Raw genomic sequence first — 15,990 nt, 5'->3', positions numbered from 1 at the left:
CCCCCGAGGCTGCGCATCCACCCTCAGCTCTGAAAACCCCAGAGAAAAAACGGGAAGAAATCGACCAGTGTGGGAGTGGGGAGTGAGTCTATTCCCACGACGTGAGTGGAGCTTCATTCCCCTTCGTGAGAGAGAGGACTACAGGACTCCTAAGGCTTCCACCAGGGAGGGGACAGGACCAGCACCTGCCGCGTGGAAATGTTAGATCTTGTGCATTTTTCAAAGATGTGCTGCCCCCTAGTGGCAACAAGGCGGCAACCATGCAGAAACCAACAGTATTTTCCTTGAGCCTAGATACGTTTTGTTTTGTTTGAAAATTTATTTATTTATCAGAAAGGCAGAGTTTCAGAGAGAGAGAGAGAGAGAGAGAGAGAAAGAGAGAGAGAGTCAGTCTTATATCGTATGGTTCATTCCCCAAATAGCTGCAACAGCCAGTGCTGGGCCAATACAAAGTACAAAGCCAGGAGCTAGGAGCTTCTTCTGGGTTTCCCAGGTAGGTGCAGGGGCCCAAGGACTTGGGCCATCCTCCACTGCTTTCCCAGGCCATAGCAGAGAGCTGGATCAGAAGTGGAGCAGCCAGGACTTGAACCAGCGCCCATATGGGATGCCGGCACTGCAGGTGGAGGATTAGCCTGCTAAATCACAGTGCCAGCCCCTTTGTTTTATTTCTTTAAGATTTATTTGAATGGCAGAGTTGGAGAGAGAGGGAGAAAAAGACACACCACACACATGCACACACACACACACACGCACACACTTCATTCCCCAAATGGCCACAATGGCTGGAGCTGGGCCAGGCTGAAGCCAGGAGCTTCTTCTGGGTCTCCCGTGTGGGCGCAGGGGTCCAAGCACTTGGGCCATCTTCTGCTGCTTTCCCAGGCCATCAGCAGGGAGCTGGATGGGAAGTGGAGCAGCCGGGACTTGAACCGGTGCCCATATGGGATGGCGGTGCCGCAGGTGGATGCTTAACCACTACACCACAGTGCCGGCCCCTCCATGAAGTCCTGCCTTCAGGGTTCCTGTGGGGCCAGCCGTATCACTCCCTCAAGTTGATAAGGTATTTGAGTAAAATCAGGGCGCGGAAAGTGAGCTAAGGCGGGGGGCTGGGGGGCGGCAGGAGGCCAGGCCCCATGGCACCCAGCACACAGGGCCTCCTTCCACCTCCGGCTCTGAGCGTTAGGCCCGCCACTTGAACGCAGCCACAGACTGCAGAGCTGCTGAGAGCCAAACAGGAAGGCCACGTTGGCAGCACCTGCGAGGGGTGGTGAGGCCCTTCCCGCCCACGCAGGGGGCCTGACCCCTCAGGGGCAACGCGGGTTAGGGCACTCGGGGACTCCAGGGTTGGCTAAGGGCTGTCTCAGATCAGGCAGGCTTGGCTGCCCTGCACGGGGGTGGAGCTCTATCCAGGCTTCAGAAACCTGATTCCTGGGGCGGGGGCGGGGAGGGGGTACGGCACAGCCCTCCCCCACACCCCATCTCCTCCTCGGCCCCGGCGCCCTTTCTCTGGGGCCGACTCCGGCGGTGCAGGCCACCTCCACAGTCCTCCCTTCACCTCCCTCTGCCCCCAAGGTCGGGTGGGGACAGGCTGGGGCCACCGGCCAGCCCCATGGACAGGGACTCTGCCCCTGCTCGCCTTGCAGCCTCAGAGGGGAAAGAGGAAAGGGCCGTGGCCACCTGCGTCTGGGGGCGTCTTCCCCCTCCTAAACTTCCGGGCACGGAGACGGCGACTCCACCTCGCACCGACTGTAGGAGAAGGGACGGAAAGAGTCCAGAACATTCCGCCAGGTATGAACCCTTCATGGTGGCTGATGTGTGCGTGTGTGTGTGTGCGCGCACGCGTGTGTGACAAGTTTCCCACTGACCAGACGGGGAGGTGTCCTTGGTGATCTCCTGGGTCCCTTCTACTGCTTCATTCTAAGATTCTGCAGCCATAAACCTCAGTCAGTCATTCAACAAACATGTCCCGGGTCTGTACCCAGGGCCAGGTACGATCCAGCTCCCACCCTCAGGGGTTCACAGTCTAGAAGGGGAGACAGTCAAAACAGTGGCGTCCACCCTGATGCTTCGCCAGACACTGGACTAACAGTTTTGCAAACATTAGCTCATTTAGCCTAGCAACAGCTATAAGGGCTGAGTGACTCCCGCAGAGGAGGACAGTGAGGCTGTGCGGGGTGAGGCCACGAGGCTGGCAGGTATGTCCTGCTGCCTGCCCACACCTGGGTGACAGGTGCACTTTACAGAGAGCAGAGAGGGAACCAGACAGCCTCGGGGAGCCACAGTCACCGAGCACTGGCGAGGAAGAAGCCCCAGCCTGACCGTGGTCCCCAGGGTGGGAGGCAGGAGCAGGCTGGGAGGAAGGGGAGCAAGTTCCGGTCGGCCGTGGGGGAGGTGACCAGACTTCATGAGGTCCATGAAGACTGCTGGGGTCAGGATTAGGGGTCCTTCTTCCATGCTCCTGGGCTGGGTTGGGGGGATTGAGTGGGGGAGGGGGCTCCCAAGGATTCCTGGAAGTTGTCCCTGTACTCGCAGGGTGGCAGCTGGGGTGGGGTGGAGGTGGGGCAGTGTCCCAGGAGGCTAAGAGGGAGGTGGCCCAAGGTGGGGAGGCAGGGGTCAGCCCAGACAACTATGTGCCTCCCTGCCCCCCACACCTCACAGCCAAGACTGCACTGAGGGGCTCCCCTCCCCCCAGGCTTCAGACCCCATCTCCCAGCTGTCCCCAGCCCAGGACAAAAGCTGATTATTCCGCTGGGGCTGCACCGGGCCCCATGAATGGGTGTTGAAAGCCCCGTGTCCGCGTGCAGATAGGTTTTCTTCTCCCCATCTTCACTGTCAGGGCGGGAGGAGGCAAGGCCAGGGAGAGCCCAGGGGGGAGGGGGGAGGGGGGAGGATCCTCCCGGAAGGGGCACCTCAGGCTCAAATGTATCCCGCGTGGAGCCGTAGTGTGCACCACCGCCTCACAGCTGCATCGTGGTGGCTGGGCTCCCGCACAACCCTGGGAAGCCAGGTCCTGCCAGTCCAGCTGTCCAGGTGCCTTTTCTGTCCATTCATCCTCTGACTGCATCAGCCCCCGGCCAGCCAACCCACCCACTGTGCGCCGTGCACCTGGGCAGCCAACCCACCTGCTGTGCGCCGTGCACCTGCCCCGTTGCCTTCAAGGGAAAGCATCAAGCTCCTGTGGTGTTGGTTCACCGGTCCCTGCTTTTCCTTCTGCTTTGATGCCTCGGTCAGAAAACAAACAAGGTCGAGGGCTTCCTCCCTCCAAAGCACACAGCCTCCCAGGTGGCAAACATTCGATTCTCCCAGAGAGAGAGGTCCTCCATCCGCTGGTTCACTCCCCTCATGGCCGCAATGGCCGGAGCTGAGCTGATCCCAAGCCAGGAGCCAGGAGCTTCTTCTGGGTCTCCCTGCGGGTGCAGTAGTCCAAGCTCTTGGGCCATCTTCTATTGCTTTCCCAGGCACATTAGCAGGGAGCTGGATCGGAAGTGGAGCAGCCGGGACTCGAACCAGCGCCCACGTGGGATGCTGGCCCTGCTTGCGGCAGCTTTACCTGCTATGCCACAGCGTCGGCCCTGAGCCCAATGACTTGAGCCATCACCACCGCTTCCCGGGGTCTGCATTAGCAGGGAGCTGGAGTCAGGGTCCAGAGCTGGGTCCTAGACCCAGAGGCTCTGATACGGGACACGGACATCTTAACCGCCAGGCTAAATGCCCGTCCCCAAATAAACATGTTTTTTTAGATTTCATTTTTCCAAGAACTCTTTGAAATACCCTCATGTTGTACCAATGAATAGAAAACCAGAGCTTGGGGGCCGGCGCTGTGGTGCAGTGGGTTAACGCCCTGGCCTGAAGCGCCAGCATCCCATGTGGGCGCTGGTTCAAGACCCGGCTGCTCCACTTCCAGTTCAGCTCTCTGCTATGGCCTGGGAAAGCAGTGGGAGATGGCCCAAGTCCTTGGGCCTCTGTACTCATGTGGGAGACCCAGAAGAAGCTCCTGGCGCAGCTCCAGCCATTGCGGCCATCTGGGGAGTGAACCAGCAGATGGAAGACCCCCCCCAACCTGCCTCTCCTGCTCTCTGTGTAACTCTTTCAAATAAATAAATAAATAAATATCAGAGCTCAGAGATGGGCCCTGTGGCAGAGCAGATTAACCCAGCACTTGCCACACTGGATCCCCTAACAGAGGGCTGGTTCAAGCCCTGGCCGCTTCACTTCCAAGCTAACTTCCTGTTAATGCACCTGCAAGAGTAGCGGTGACAGCTCAAGTTCCTGGCTCCTGGCTTTGGCCTGGCCCAGCCCCGGCTGCTGTGGTCATTAGAGGAGTGAACCAGTGGATGGAAGAGCTTTCTCTGTCTCTCTCTTTCTTTGTCTCTCTCTCCAAGTCAATAAATAAATCAATCTTAGGAAAAAGCAAACACAACCACCACAGTTCTTTGCTATAAGTGGAAGTCACTGTAAAAAAAAAAAAAAAAAAAAAAATCGGCCGGCGCCGTGGCTCAACAGGCTAATCCTCTGCCTGCGGCGCCGGCACACCGGGTTCTAGTCCCGGTCAGGGCACCGATCCTGTCCCGGTTGCCCCTCTTCCAGGCCAGCTCTCTGCTGTGGCCAGGGAGTGCAGTGGAGGATGGCCCAAGTGCTTGGGCCCTGCACCCCATGGGAGACCAGGATAAGCACCTGGCTCCTGCCATCGGATCAGCGCGGTGCGCCGGCCGCAGCGCGCCTACCGCAGCGGCCATTGGAGGGTGAACCAACGGCAAAAGGAAGACCTTTCTCTCTGTCTCTCTCTCACTGTCCACTCTGCCTGTCAAAAATTAAAAAAAAAAAAATTAATGACAAGAAAACAGTCACAGTCTACCTGTAGCTTCCCGAAATGACGTGGGCTCCTATGGCACCTGCACCACGCGCTGGGATTCGTGGGCTCCCGTCTTCCTCATCCCTCGCTGTTGGCCCCGCCCTCGCCTGCCCTTCAGCCTGAGGTTGGCCCCCCTCCAGTGGACAGTAAGCCGTGCAGGTCTTGAATTCCAGATGTTCCAGCTGTGACTTCTCCCCGGCCCCTTGATGGGACCACCGGCCGGCTGGACGCACGGGGACGCAGAGGCACGAATGGGTCCCCAGCCGGATGAAAGGACCCCAGCGTGGAGGCCAGGAGATGGGGGCACGGCCCCTTCGCCCCTGCCCCCAGCCCTGTCCTTCCTTCTCCTCCTGCCACTGGGTGAGTGCTCCCCGCCACCCCTCATCCCTACCCTGCAGTCCCCAGCCCTTCACGTCCCTGGCCCTTGTCCCAGGGTGTACAATTATGGTGGAAGGTGAGTTGTGAATGAGCCGGTATTCGGCGTTCTTTCCAGCTCGGATGTTGGCCCGGGATTGACAAAGAGCAAAGAGGCAGAGTTTGGGGGTACGGAGGGCTCGGGCCCGGAAGTGAGAGCTAAAAGGACCCCAAGAGTGGGGAGTTGAGGAGATACTGGAAATAGGAAAGAGGGATATGGGCCCACCAGTAGCTGTTGGAAGGGCAGTTGATAGAGCAGACAGAATCAAATGGCCTCGGGACTGTCCTGAGGTAGACATGGAACCTCAGTTTTCTTCATCTGTGAAATGGGTGTGCTAGTATTAGAGTACCTCAAAAAGTTCATGGACAAGTAGAATCAGAGGGAAGTTTATTGGGGAAGGCGTTTGGCACAGTAATTAAGACCACGCTAGGGACATCTGTATCCCGGACTGCAGTACCAGGAGAAGGTTCGAGTCCCAGCTACACTCAGAATTCAAGCTTCCTGGTGGTGCACACCCTGGGGGATGGCAGATGATGACCCAAGTATCTGGACCCTGCTACCCACGTGGGAGGCCCGGATGGAGCTTTCTGGCTCCTGACTTCAGCCTGGCCCAGCCCCTGGCTGTTGCTGGCATTGGGGGAATGAACCAGCAGGTGGAAGATCGTCTCTCTCTCTGTCTCTCTGTCTCTGTCTCTGTCGCTCTGCCTTTCAAATGAATAAATAAATCTCTTTTAAGAAATAAACTTATATTTTAACTCCATCACCCATCAAACTTAGAAAAAAAATTTTAATATTTATTTTTTGAAATTCAGTGTTCCACAGAAAGAGATCTTCCATCCACTGATTCACTGCCCAGGTGGCCTCAGAAGCCAGGAGCCAGGAGCTTCATCCAGGCCTCCCACATGGGTGCAGGGGCCCAAGCACTTGGGCCATCCTCCACTGCTTTTCCCAGGCCATTAGCAGGGAGCTGGATTGGAAGTGGAGTAGCCGGGACTCGAACCAGCGCCTGCATGGGATGCTGGTGCTGCAGGTGGCAGTCATCCACTACACCATGATGCCGGCCCCTTCCACGAACTTTAAAAAAAAAAAAAAGGCTGGCGCCGCAGCTCACTAGGCTAATCCTCCGCCTTGCGGCGCCAGCACACCAGGTTCTAGTCCCGGTCAGGGCACCGATCCTGTCCCGGTTGCCCCTCTTCCAGGCCAGCTCTCTGCTGTGGCCAGGGAGTGCAGTGGAGGATGGCCCAAGTGCTTGGGCCCTGTACCCCATGGGAGACCAGGAGAGGCACCTGGCTCCTGCCATCGGATCAGCATGGTGCGCCGGCCGCAGCGCGCCTACCGCGGCGGCCATTGGAGGGTGAACCAACGGCAAAAAGGAAGACCTTTCTCTCTGTCTCTCTCTCACTGTCCACTCTGCCTGTCAAAAAAAAAAAAAATTATTTACTTAATTTATTGGAAAGGCAGAGAGACAGATATACAGAGATCTCTCACCGGACGATTCACGCTCCCAATGCCCACAGATAGCTGGGCTGGGCCAGTGCCGAGCCAGGAGCTGGGGGAGGCAGCCAGGTCTCCCGTGTGGGGTGGCAGGGACTCCCCGGGACTTGATCCATCCTCACCTACTGCCTCCCAGGTGCTGGGATCCAGGGCGGAGCCAGGACTCAGCCCCTGGCGCTGGGACAGGGGTGTGGGGGGCAGCAGCACCAAACGCCTACCCCCACACAGGAAATGCCCCTGGTACACCCATCAGGGGGTGTGGAGAGGATTCTGGGAGGCAATGTCCGTGAAGGCATCTGAGCCCTTGCCAGGCCGGCTCGCCCCATCCCCGCCTCCTCTCCTCTGGGGTCTCGCACTCAGGACCATGTGTGCCACACCGTGGCTGGTGGGCGGGGACTCCACTCTTCCCTTTATCTGCTGGAGGGCTGGAGCGAGGTGCCTAGCGGCTTCCTAAGCTGTCTTAACGGTGCAGTGAACCAAGAAAGCCGTGAGCACACACAGGGAAGCAGAGCTCACGGAAGTCACTCTTTTGGGGAAGGGAAACCCACAGGAGCCCCAAAGCTGATTTACGTATTTAAGGCAGGTGAGCCATCACACACCTGTGCGTATCATCAGGCTCCAAGCACTGAAGCCCTGGGGGACGCAGAGAGGAGCCAGGCATGGCCACGTGACCACACAGGTGGCCCAGAGAGAGAGAGAGAGGCATGCACGTGGGGCCCAGGAAACAGCGCTTCTAGCGGAGGGTCCAGGAGGGCTTCCTGGAGGAAGGGGCTCCAGGCTGGGTCTGGGATCTGCAGAGCTATAACGAGCAGGGTTAACCAGAAGGGGTAAAAGACCTGGAGACCAGACAGAGGGGAGATGAAGGAGGAAGGGAGGCTGGTCAGGCCGCTTTGCAGAGAGAGCCCAGGGGCTGGGAGTCCTGCAGGTAGCTGGGAGAGGGGGAGAAGCAGGCGTGTCAGGCAGACCTCTCTGGGGTGGGGGTGAAGTGGCGGGGTCCTACGGGGACCAGAGACAATGGCGCTTTGGAAAAGCAGGAGTCCAGGGGGAATGGAGAGGACCGTGGGGGAGGTGCCCACGCTGTTCCCCACTCTGTTTCAGCCAGTGCCCTCCAGCCCACTCCACTGCCCTTCCCAGGTAGGTGCCCCGCCCATCCCCGCCCTCCCCTGCCCCCAGGTGTGCAGCTGGACAGAGAGAAGACCTCAGGGGAGTGGGGACCCACTAGGCCCCTGCCCTGACCCTACCTGCCCCGGGCTGTGTGGTGGTGGGGGGTCCGCCACAGTCTCCCCATTGCACAGAAGGGACTGACTCCAGGGGGTCCCACGTTTTTCTGGCCACGGGGGTCCGCCCGGAGGTCAGGTCGGGCGCAGGGACTCCCTCCGCCCTGCCCGTGGCGCGCCAGCTCCAGTCTCTTCGCAGAGCTGAGGCTGGTGGGGGGCCCCACCCGCTGCCGGGGGCGCCTGGAGGTCTTGCACGACGGCTCCTGGGGCAGCGTCTGCGACGACGACTGGGACGTGGTGGACGCCAACGTGGTGTGTCGCCAGCTGGGCTGCGGCCTGGCGCTGCCGGTGCCGCGGCCGCTCGCCTTCGGCCAGGGCCGGGGCCCCATCCTGTTGGACAACGTGGAGTGCCGCGGGCAGGAGGCGGCGCTGAGCGAGTGCGGCAGCCGCGGCTGGGGCGTGCACAATTGTTTCCACTACGAGGACGTGGCTGTCCTGTGCGAGGGTGAGCCGCGGGGCCGCTGGGCGGTGGGCTCCACCAGGGGAGAGACGGCCGGGGCGGCGGCGGGGGGGGGGGCATCGGGCTGTGTGGCCATCGGGCTGCGTCGCCCGGTGCTGGGCAGGGGTCCCCGAGTCGAGCAGAAAGAAACCCAGCACCGTGGTGGGGTGGTTCGGACCTGGACAGCAGCGCTACCAGCTTTCAAGAAAATCATCCGATTCGGGGTTCTTGGCAGGTCTGGGGTGGGGTGCCAAGGGCTGAGGGTGGAGAACGGGCAGATGGCTGACCTCCTCTCCTGCCCCCCCCCCCGCCTCTCCTCTGCAGAATTCTTGCCCTCGCAGTCCGCCACCAGGAGAGCGCCGACCAGCAGCGCGCCCCCTCCAACTCCGCAGAATGGGAGAGGTGAGCCCGGGTGGGGTGCGGGGCGCTCAGAGAGGCAAGCCCCAGCCAGGCCCTACCCTAGGCGGAGGGAACAAACTGAGGATTGGGGATGGCGCGGGAAGTGGGGCTGGGGGCTGCGGCCCGTTGAATCCGGCCGGAGATGCGGCCACGCACGGAGTAATGGTCAGGACCCAAGAGGCAGGGCAATCGGGGGAGGAAGAGGGGGTCCCATCAGGGCCATCAGGGAGGGCTTCCTGTAATGGTCAGGACCAAAGAGGCAGGGCACTCGGGGGAGGAAGAGGGGGTCCCATCAGGGCCATCAGGGAGGGCTTCCTGGAGGCAGGGCTGTGGCTTGAAAGGAGGAAGCTGGGGAGAATGGGAGGCAAGGTGGCTGGCTCCCCCCCACCCCACGCCGGGAGTGCCAAGCTGGGTCTCTCCTGGGATCCACAAGCCAATCCATCTGGGCGGTGGGCAGGCAGCGCCTCCTGGGGGTGGGTACGCCTGGGTCTTGGGGCGCCGGGGGAGGGGGCGTGCACGGGTGGAAGTCGCAGCCCCGTGAAACGTGCGCCCCGCTCCCCGCACCAGACGAAGGCAGCGTGCGCCTGGCGGGGGGCGCGGGCCCGTGTCAGGGCCGCGTGGAGATCCTGCACGCTGGGGTGTGGGGCACCGTGTGCGACGACGACTGGGGGCTGTCGGACGCCGCCGTGGTCTGCCGCCAGCTGGGCTGCGGCGCGGCCCTGGCCGCCACCACCAACGCCTTCTTCGGCTACGGCACGGGCCACATCCTGCTGGACAACGTGCACTGCGATGGCGACGAGCCGCAGCTGGCCGGCTGCTCCAGCCTGGGCTGGGGCGTGCACAACTGCGGGCACCACGAGGACGCCGGCGTGTTCTGCGCAGGTGCGGGGCGCCGCCGGGGGCGGGGCCGGGGCGGGGCCGGGACGCGGGCGTGTTCTGCGCAAGTGCGGGGGCGCTGGCCGGGGCCGGGGCCGGGACGCGGGCGTGTTCTGCGCAGGTGCGGGGCGGGGCCGGGGCGGGGCCGGGACGCAGGGTGTTCTGCGCAGGTGCGGGGCGGGGCCGGGGCGGGGCCGGGACGCGGGCGTGTTCTGCGCAGGTGCGGGGCGCCGGCCGGGGGCGGGGCGGGGCGGCGAGCGAAGGCGGGGCCAGGGGCGGGGCCCTGTCCTGATGCTGCAGGCGATAAGAGTGCACCCCGAGTGGGCAAGCGATTTTTAATATCTCAGTGCTGACCCCCGTGGCACGCTGCACACCCAGGCAGCAGTACTGCAGTGTTGCCCCGCCAGTATTCCACGGTGTAAGGCCTGTGGCCCGTACCCTAAGAATGCCTCCCGAATTTTCTAGCAATTTCCAATTACTCTCCATGGACTACTTCCAAGGAAGGATACTCTAGAATCGTCCCAGAGATACCCCAGAGTTCTCTGTTTATAGCAGAACTGCCTAGCACAGCCCTCTGTAATCCCGATGCTGTGTTTTTAAGATTTCTTTCTTTATTTGAAAGGCAGTGTTAGAGGGGGGGAGAGAGAGAGAGGGATCTTCCATTCGCTCGCTGGCTCATTCGCCAAATGGCAACAATGACCATAGCCAGGAGCCTGGAAGTCCATCCGGGTCTCCCACCTGGGCCGTCTGCTGCTGCTTTCCCAGGCATATTAGCAGGGAGCTGTGTGGGCAGCGGGGCAGCTGGGACATCAACCAGGATGCTGGTGTCACAGGTGGTGACTTAGCCACTGTGCCTCCACGTTGGCGTTTTCTCCCTACCTAGGACCTCTCCAAGACAGACAGTGCTTGCCCATGGCTCCTTCTGGTTCGCAGCAAATCCAGGGCTGGCGCCCCCAGGCATCTGGGAGCCGGGGCATCGCCGTGGGCACAGCAGGCTAACTTTGCTGCATGGCCTTGAGCTCACACCCCTGGCCCCGTCTAGCCCTATTTCACCCGTACCCTGGGGATGGTGAAGCTTGTCCTACCCAATGCTGGGGACTGTGCATGGCCTGCCCTGGTGGGAAAGGTCTTTTTCTCTGTTTCCACTTCGTGGACGCCTTGGGCTTCTGAGAACATTGGAGAGAAATGAAAAGTGTGTGTGTGTGTGTGCGTGGCCCTGTCCAAACCGTGAAGCCTGTCCCTGTGCAGCCAAAGTAAATTACAGCCGATGTCCAAGCTGGGCTGACCACGCTGTGCCTCAGCTGGGGCTCAGCTCCCAGCCATGCAAACCAAGTCCTGTTGGCTTCTCTCGGGCCACCCTCCCCACTCCTCGCCAGACACCCCATCCCCACCTCTGAGCCTGCCGCCTTCCCTCTTCTCCTGCTCCAGTCCTAGACCCTCCAACTCCCACAGCACCGCCACCCTCAGCCACAAGAGACGACTCGGCCTGGCACACGGAGCGCGCAGGTAAAGACCCCAGCCCTCCCCAGGCTGGAATCGGAGAGAGGCAGGGTGGGTGAGGCAGGCAGGTGGGTCCGCGGAGCCCAGCATTCTGCAAGGTGGGAGGGGGCAGTAGGAGCCTTTGGGACCTTGAAGGGCCTTGCTTGTGAAAGGGGTTGAATTAAAAGTTTGAGTCACGGTTAGAAAGTGCGTTTGGAATTAGGGTTGGTACTATCAGAGGCTACTGGCATTAGACCTGGCCTCGTTCCAATCAAGTTTCCTGGAGAGCCCACGGCCACGCAGGGATGGCACGGCCACTCTGGGCTGGAGGCGGAGGGGGGTGCGGTTCAGCTTTGGGGGACTCCCCGACCCCCTTCTCCGCAGCTACTCGGGGCGGTGCCCAGCCCTCGGGGGAGCCGGCGCCGCTGACCACCGCTGCCTGGGCAGCGGGGAGGAAGAGTAAGTAGCAGGGCCCTGGGGCCGCGGGGCGGGGAGGGTGGGCGGGCCGGGGCTCTGGCCGGGAGCCGTTCGCCCCAGCCCAGCCCCTCTGGCCGCGGGCCTGTGCGCCCCGCAGGCGGGCGGCTGCGGCTGGTGGGCGGCCCGGGCCCGTGCCGCGGCCGCGTGGAGGTGCTGTACGCCGGGGGTTGGGGCACCGTGTGCGACGACGACTGGGACTTCGCGGACGCGCGCGTGGCCTGCCGCGAGGCGGGCTGCGGACCCGCGCTGGGCGCCACTGGCCTCGGGCACTTCGGCTACGGCCGCGGCCCCGTGCTGCTGGACAACGTGGGTTGCACGGGTACCGAGGCCCGCCTCAGCGACTGCTTCCACCTGGGCTGGGGCCAGCACAACTGCGGCCACCACGAGGACGCCGGCGCGCTCTGCGCAGGTAAAGACCGCCGCCGCCTGGCCGCGCGCAGGTGCGCACTGCGGTGCGGGGCCGGGGCGGGGCAGACGCCGAGCGACGGGCGGGGCCGTGCGCGCGCACTGCGGCCCGGGCGCGGCGGGGCCGGGACTGAGAGATGGGCGGAGTCGGATGTGAGGGGTGGGCGGGGCCTGCGTACGCGCGCGCTGCGGCGTGGGCGGGACGAGACCGGGGCGGAGTCGGATGTGAGAAGTGGGCGGGGCCGTAACGTACGCGCGCACTGCGGCGCGGACAGGACGGAGCCAGGTCTGAGATGGGCGGGGCCGTGCGTAGGCGCGCACTGCGGCGTAGGCGAGTCAAGCTCTGTAAGGTGGGCGGGGCCTACGTGTACGCGGCACTGCGGCACGGGCGGGGCTGCACGGGATTGGCGGGGGAGTGGGCGGGGCCGCGCGCGAGCGCTCTGCGGCACGGCGGCGGCCCGGGGGAACGCCTTCTCCGCAGAGGAGCGCCCCGAGCGTCGGCGCGCTCTGCGCCTGCGCGGCAGGGGCGGGGCCGGAAGGGCTGGCGCTCTGCAGCGGGAGGCGGCCTGGTGCCATGTGCGGCGCTGCGGGCCCAAGGGCAGCCCTGCTTCCTCCACCTGGGAGGGCGGGGCCGCGCTGGTGAAAGCGGGAGTCAGCCTTGCGCGGGCGAGGGGTGACCTGTGGGACGAGGTGGCATTTGCAGGCTGGCCGGTCGTTGGCCTCTCCTCTCCAGCCACAGCCCTGGCCCCCAAGGCCCGGGCCACAGGAAGCTTGCTTTGGGCCCCAGAGTCGAAGCAGCACAGCCCCGTTTCTGAACCGCCCTGTATGGATCTTCCCGGCCCCTGGGGGAGGGCCGGGGCTGAGCTGGCCCCAAGGACCGTGTCCGTTAGGGTGACAGCCACCCCTCCTCTCTGCTGAGCTAGGCCCAGATGAGCTGGTCCAGCAGGAGGGGTCTGAGACCACGCGGGTGCCCACGCCTCGGCCCAGGGATGGTAAGCGCCCAGGGCCCCCGGACAGTGTGCAGGCACCAGAGTGGGCCAGCACCCACGCGGTGTGCACGGGGCCCTGCCTGGGATGCTCGTCCGTTGGCGCTTCTCTGAGGCCTCATTTCGGAGTTGGGGAAAGGAAGGAGGTGGGAGTTTCAAGCTGGAGCCCTTTAGAGACTGGGAGAGCCGGGATCGAGATCCTGTCCTGGGGGGGAGCGGCGGAAGAATTCAGAATTCGGCCTGGCGCTCGGGGGTGGGGGGCGGCACGGGGAGACTGGGATGGCCCCTGGGGCTGTGATCTCAGTGCCCAAAGTGTGGGCCCGAGGCTGAGGGGCTGGGCGGGTGTTGAGACCCCAAGGAAGACTGACGCCCCTATGCCCGTCCCATTTTAGCCTTCAGCATCCACTGGCTCCCAGGGCAGTGCTGGGTCCCCGACCACTCCCCCGTACCTCTCTCTACCCCTTCCCTGGCCTAACCTGGGAGCGACCAGGCACAGGCTGCCCCGTCCAGCCCCAGCCCTTGTCTCTGCCCACACAGGGCACCTTCGTCTGGCCAACGGAGCCCACCGGTGCGAGGGGCGCGTGGAGCTGTTCTTGGGGCAGCAGTGGGGCACCGTGTGCGATGATGCCTGGGACCTGCGGGCAGCCGGCGTCCTGTGCCGCCAGCTGGGCTGTGGCCAGGCCCTGGCGGCCCCCGGCGAGGCCCACTTCGGCCCAGGCCGGGGCCCCATCCTCCTGGACAACGTCAAGTGCCGTGGGGACGAGAGCACACTGCTCCTGTGCTCGCACATCCGCTGGGACGCTCACAACTGTGACCACGGCGAGGACGCCGGCGTCCTGTGCCGGCCGTTATGACCCAGCCGGCCCTGCAGGCCACCCCTCACCCCTCCTCCTCCTGTGGCTACTGCAGTTCACTTCGCCCCTTCCTGCCCTTGCCTGGGAGAGAGCCTGCCCGGATGGTGTGGTCCTGCAGGGGCAGGCGGGGTGGGGTGGGGGAAGCCCGGCCCTGCCTGCTCACCGTGTGACCCTGGCCTGTCATCAGCTATTGTGGGTCCACTTCCACGGACACTCCCATGTTTTGCTTGACCAAAACAAAATGTGGGGAAGAGAAATCGCCCCTCACCTCCTGTCCTAGGTGGGGCTCCTGATCCGACACCCTCGACCCCTGTCTTCCCCGACCTGCAGCCTGGGGGCCTCACCATGAATGGGGCGCCTCAGTCTCCCAGGGCCTGCAGAAGAACCTGGGCCCTGGCCCTGCCCTGCTCTCCCAGGGCCTGGACTCGGATGGTGCTCAGCTGGACAAGGGGACTGGAGGGGCCGAAGCAGGGACAGGGGCCCCTCCCCGCAGCGGGAACCAGCGTCTCCCACGTGTGCTGCCCCCACCACAGAGCTCCCACTTTGCTGCCGCAAAGAATGCGGGGGGTGGGGGGGCCTGCAGCCACCCTTTCACAGGTGCCAAGTCAATAAAGCACTGTGCCCGGTCTGTTGATGGAAGGCAGAGTGTGGGCCTCGGTGCGTCCCCTGGGGCAGGACAGGAGGAAGCGGCCAAAGAGTGTGGTCCACGAGAGCTCCTGGCAGGCCGCCACACCCTGGACATGCTGACTCGCTGTGTCATGCCTCCAAGCCTCCCAGACGGTTCCCCTGGCACATCCGTTTCCTTTTATTTATTTGAAAGGCTGAGAGAAAGAGGAAAGGAAATCTTCCCTCCCACTGGTTCCCTCCCCAAACGGCCACAGCAGCCGGGATTGGGCCAGGCCAAACCCAGGAGCCGGGAGTTCAGTCTGGGTCTCCCGCCTGGGCAGCGGGGAGCCCACTACTGGCGCCGTCACCTGCTGCCTCCCGGGATGAGCGTTAGTAGGAAGCTGGACGGGAAGTGGAGCCGGGACCTGAACCCAGTGTCCTAAGTGGCAGGTTAACCACTGCACCACCTGGGTTCTCGAGAAAAGGCCAGAGGGAGACCAGGGAGAAAGAACCAGCGGCGGGACTTCCCGCAGCCTTGGTCTGCCTGCTCAGGCCTTGCCCCGAGGAGTGGGGGATCCTGCCAGAGCTCCTCTCCCGGCCCCGGGATGCACGATGTGCTGGGATCAACTGGCCAGTGTCAGTCCTGCTCCCTGCAGGCTCTGCATCAGCCTCCCCCGGTCCCCGTACCAGTCAGCAAGAAAGCAGTGCTTCGAGACAACGCAGGAAGTGGGCCTCCAGCCTGGGCGTGGAGACGCCCATGTCCCAGCGCCCGCTTCCTGCTGCTGGGCACCCGGGAAGGCAGCGGGCGGCAGCTCACGCACTTGGGTCCCTGCCAGCCACGTGAGAGATCTGGATTGAGTTGTGGTTTTATTATCTTTTCGGTTCTCAAAGCCACAGGTGTGAAGTGGGTCTCCCTGGGCCCCCTTGAGGGTATTGGCAGGGCAGTGGTCTTTGCAGAGCACCTAGAGAAAACACTTTCTTGCCCTGTCCTTGTCGGGGCTGGCCTCACCCCGTTCTGGGCCTGCTCATGACCGGCTAGCCATGAGTTTGCATCACTCCCGTCAGCGCATCCCCTTACACTCTGTGCCTCTCTATTTGTATCTCTTAAGGCCTTCCATGATGTTTATTTTCATCTATTTTTTTAAATTTATTTATTCAAAAGTCAGAGTTACACAGAGAGGAGAGGCCGAAAGAGAGAGAGAGAGAGGTCTTCCATCCGATCATTCACTCCCCAATTGGCTGCAACGGCCGGAACTGCACCGATCCAAAGCCAGGAGCCAAGAGCTTCTGGGTCTCCCACGCGGGTGCAGGGGCCCAAGGACTTGGGCCATCTACTGCTTTTCCAGGCCGTAACAGAGAGTTGGATCGGAAGTGGAGCAGCCGGGACTAGAACCGGAGCCCACATGGGATGCCGGCGCTTCAGGGTGTTAACCT

At 62.9% G+C, this 15,990-nt stretch overlaps 1 protein-coding gene across 1 annotated transcript; it reads left to right on the top strand.

Annotated features, from left to right (window-relative positions):
* Positions 1 to 1,735: 1,735 nt before the first annotated feature.
* SSC4D (scavenger receptor cysteine rich family member with 4 domains) lies at positions 1,736 to 14,580 on the top strand. The gene is made up of 11 exons (XM_062180232.1): positions 1,736 to 1,785; positions 5,009 to 5,209; positions 7,857 to 7,892; positions 8,175 to 8,480; positions 8,799 to 8,876; positions 9,441 to 9,755; positions 11,178 to 11,255; positions 11,613 to 11,687; positions 11,803 to 12,114; positions 13,034 to 13,102; positions 13,634 to 14,580. The coding sequence occupies exons 2-11, from the start codon at positions 5,056 to 5,058 to the stop codon at positions 13,948 to 13,950; spliced, it is 1,740 nt and encodes a 579-aa protein (XP_062036216.1). The 5' UTR covers positions 1,736 to 1,785; positions 5,009 to 5,055; the 3' UTR covers positions 13,951 to 14,580.
* Positions 14,581 to 15,990: the final 1,410 nt, after the last annotated feature.

The sequence above is a fragment of the Lepus europaeus genome, chromosome 21 (assembly GCF_033115175.1).
Source record: "Lepus europaeus isolate LE1 chromosome 21, mLepTim1.pri, whole genome shotgun sequence".
Taxonomy (NCBI): domain Eukaryota; kingdom Metazoa; phylum Chordata; class Mammalia; order Lagomorpha; family Leporidae; genus Lepus; species Lepus europaeus.
The sequence above is the reverse complement of the archived record's forward strand: the minus strand, read 5'-3'. Positions and strand labels throughout refer to the sequence as shown.

Bases quoted from the DNA above. Each gene is read 5' to 3' on its own strand.
- SSC4D (XM_062180232.1), top strand. From the start codon at position 5,056: ATGGGACCACCGGCCGGCTGGACGCACGGGGACGCAGAGGCACGAATG. The intron at 8,481-8,798 runs GTGAGCCGCGGG...TCTCCTCTGCAG, and splicing joins CGTGGCTGTCCTGTGCGAGG to AATTCTTGCCCTCGCAGTCC. The intron at 11,256-11,612 runs GTAAAGACCCCA...CCTTCTCCGCAG, and splicing joins CTGGCACACGGAGCGCGCAG to CTACTCGGGGCGGTGCCCAG.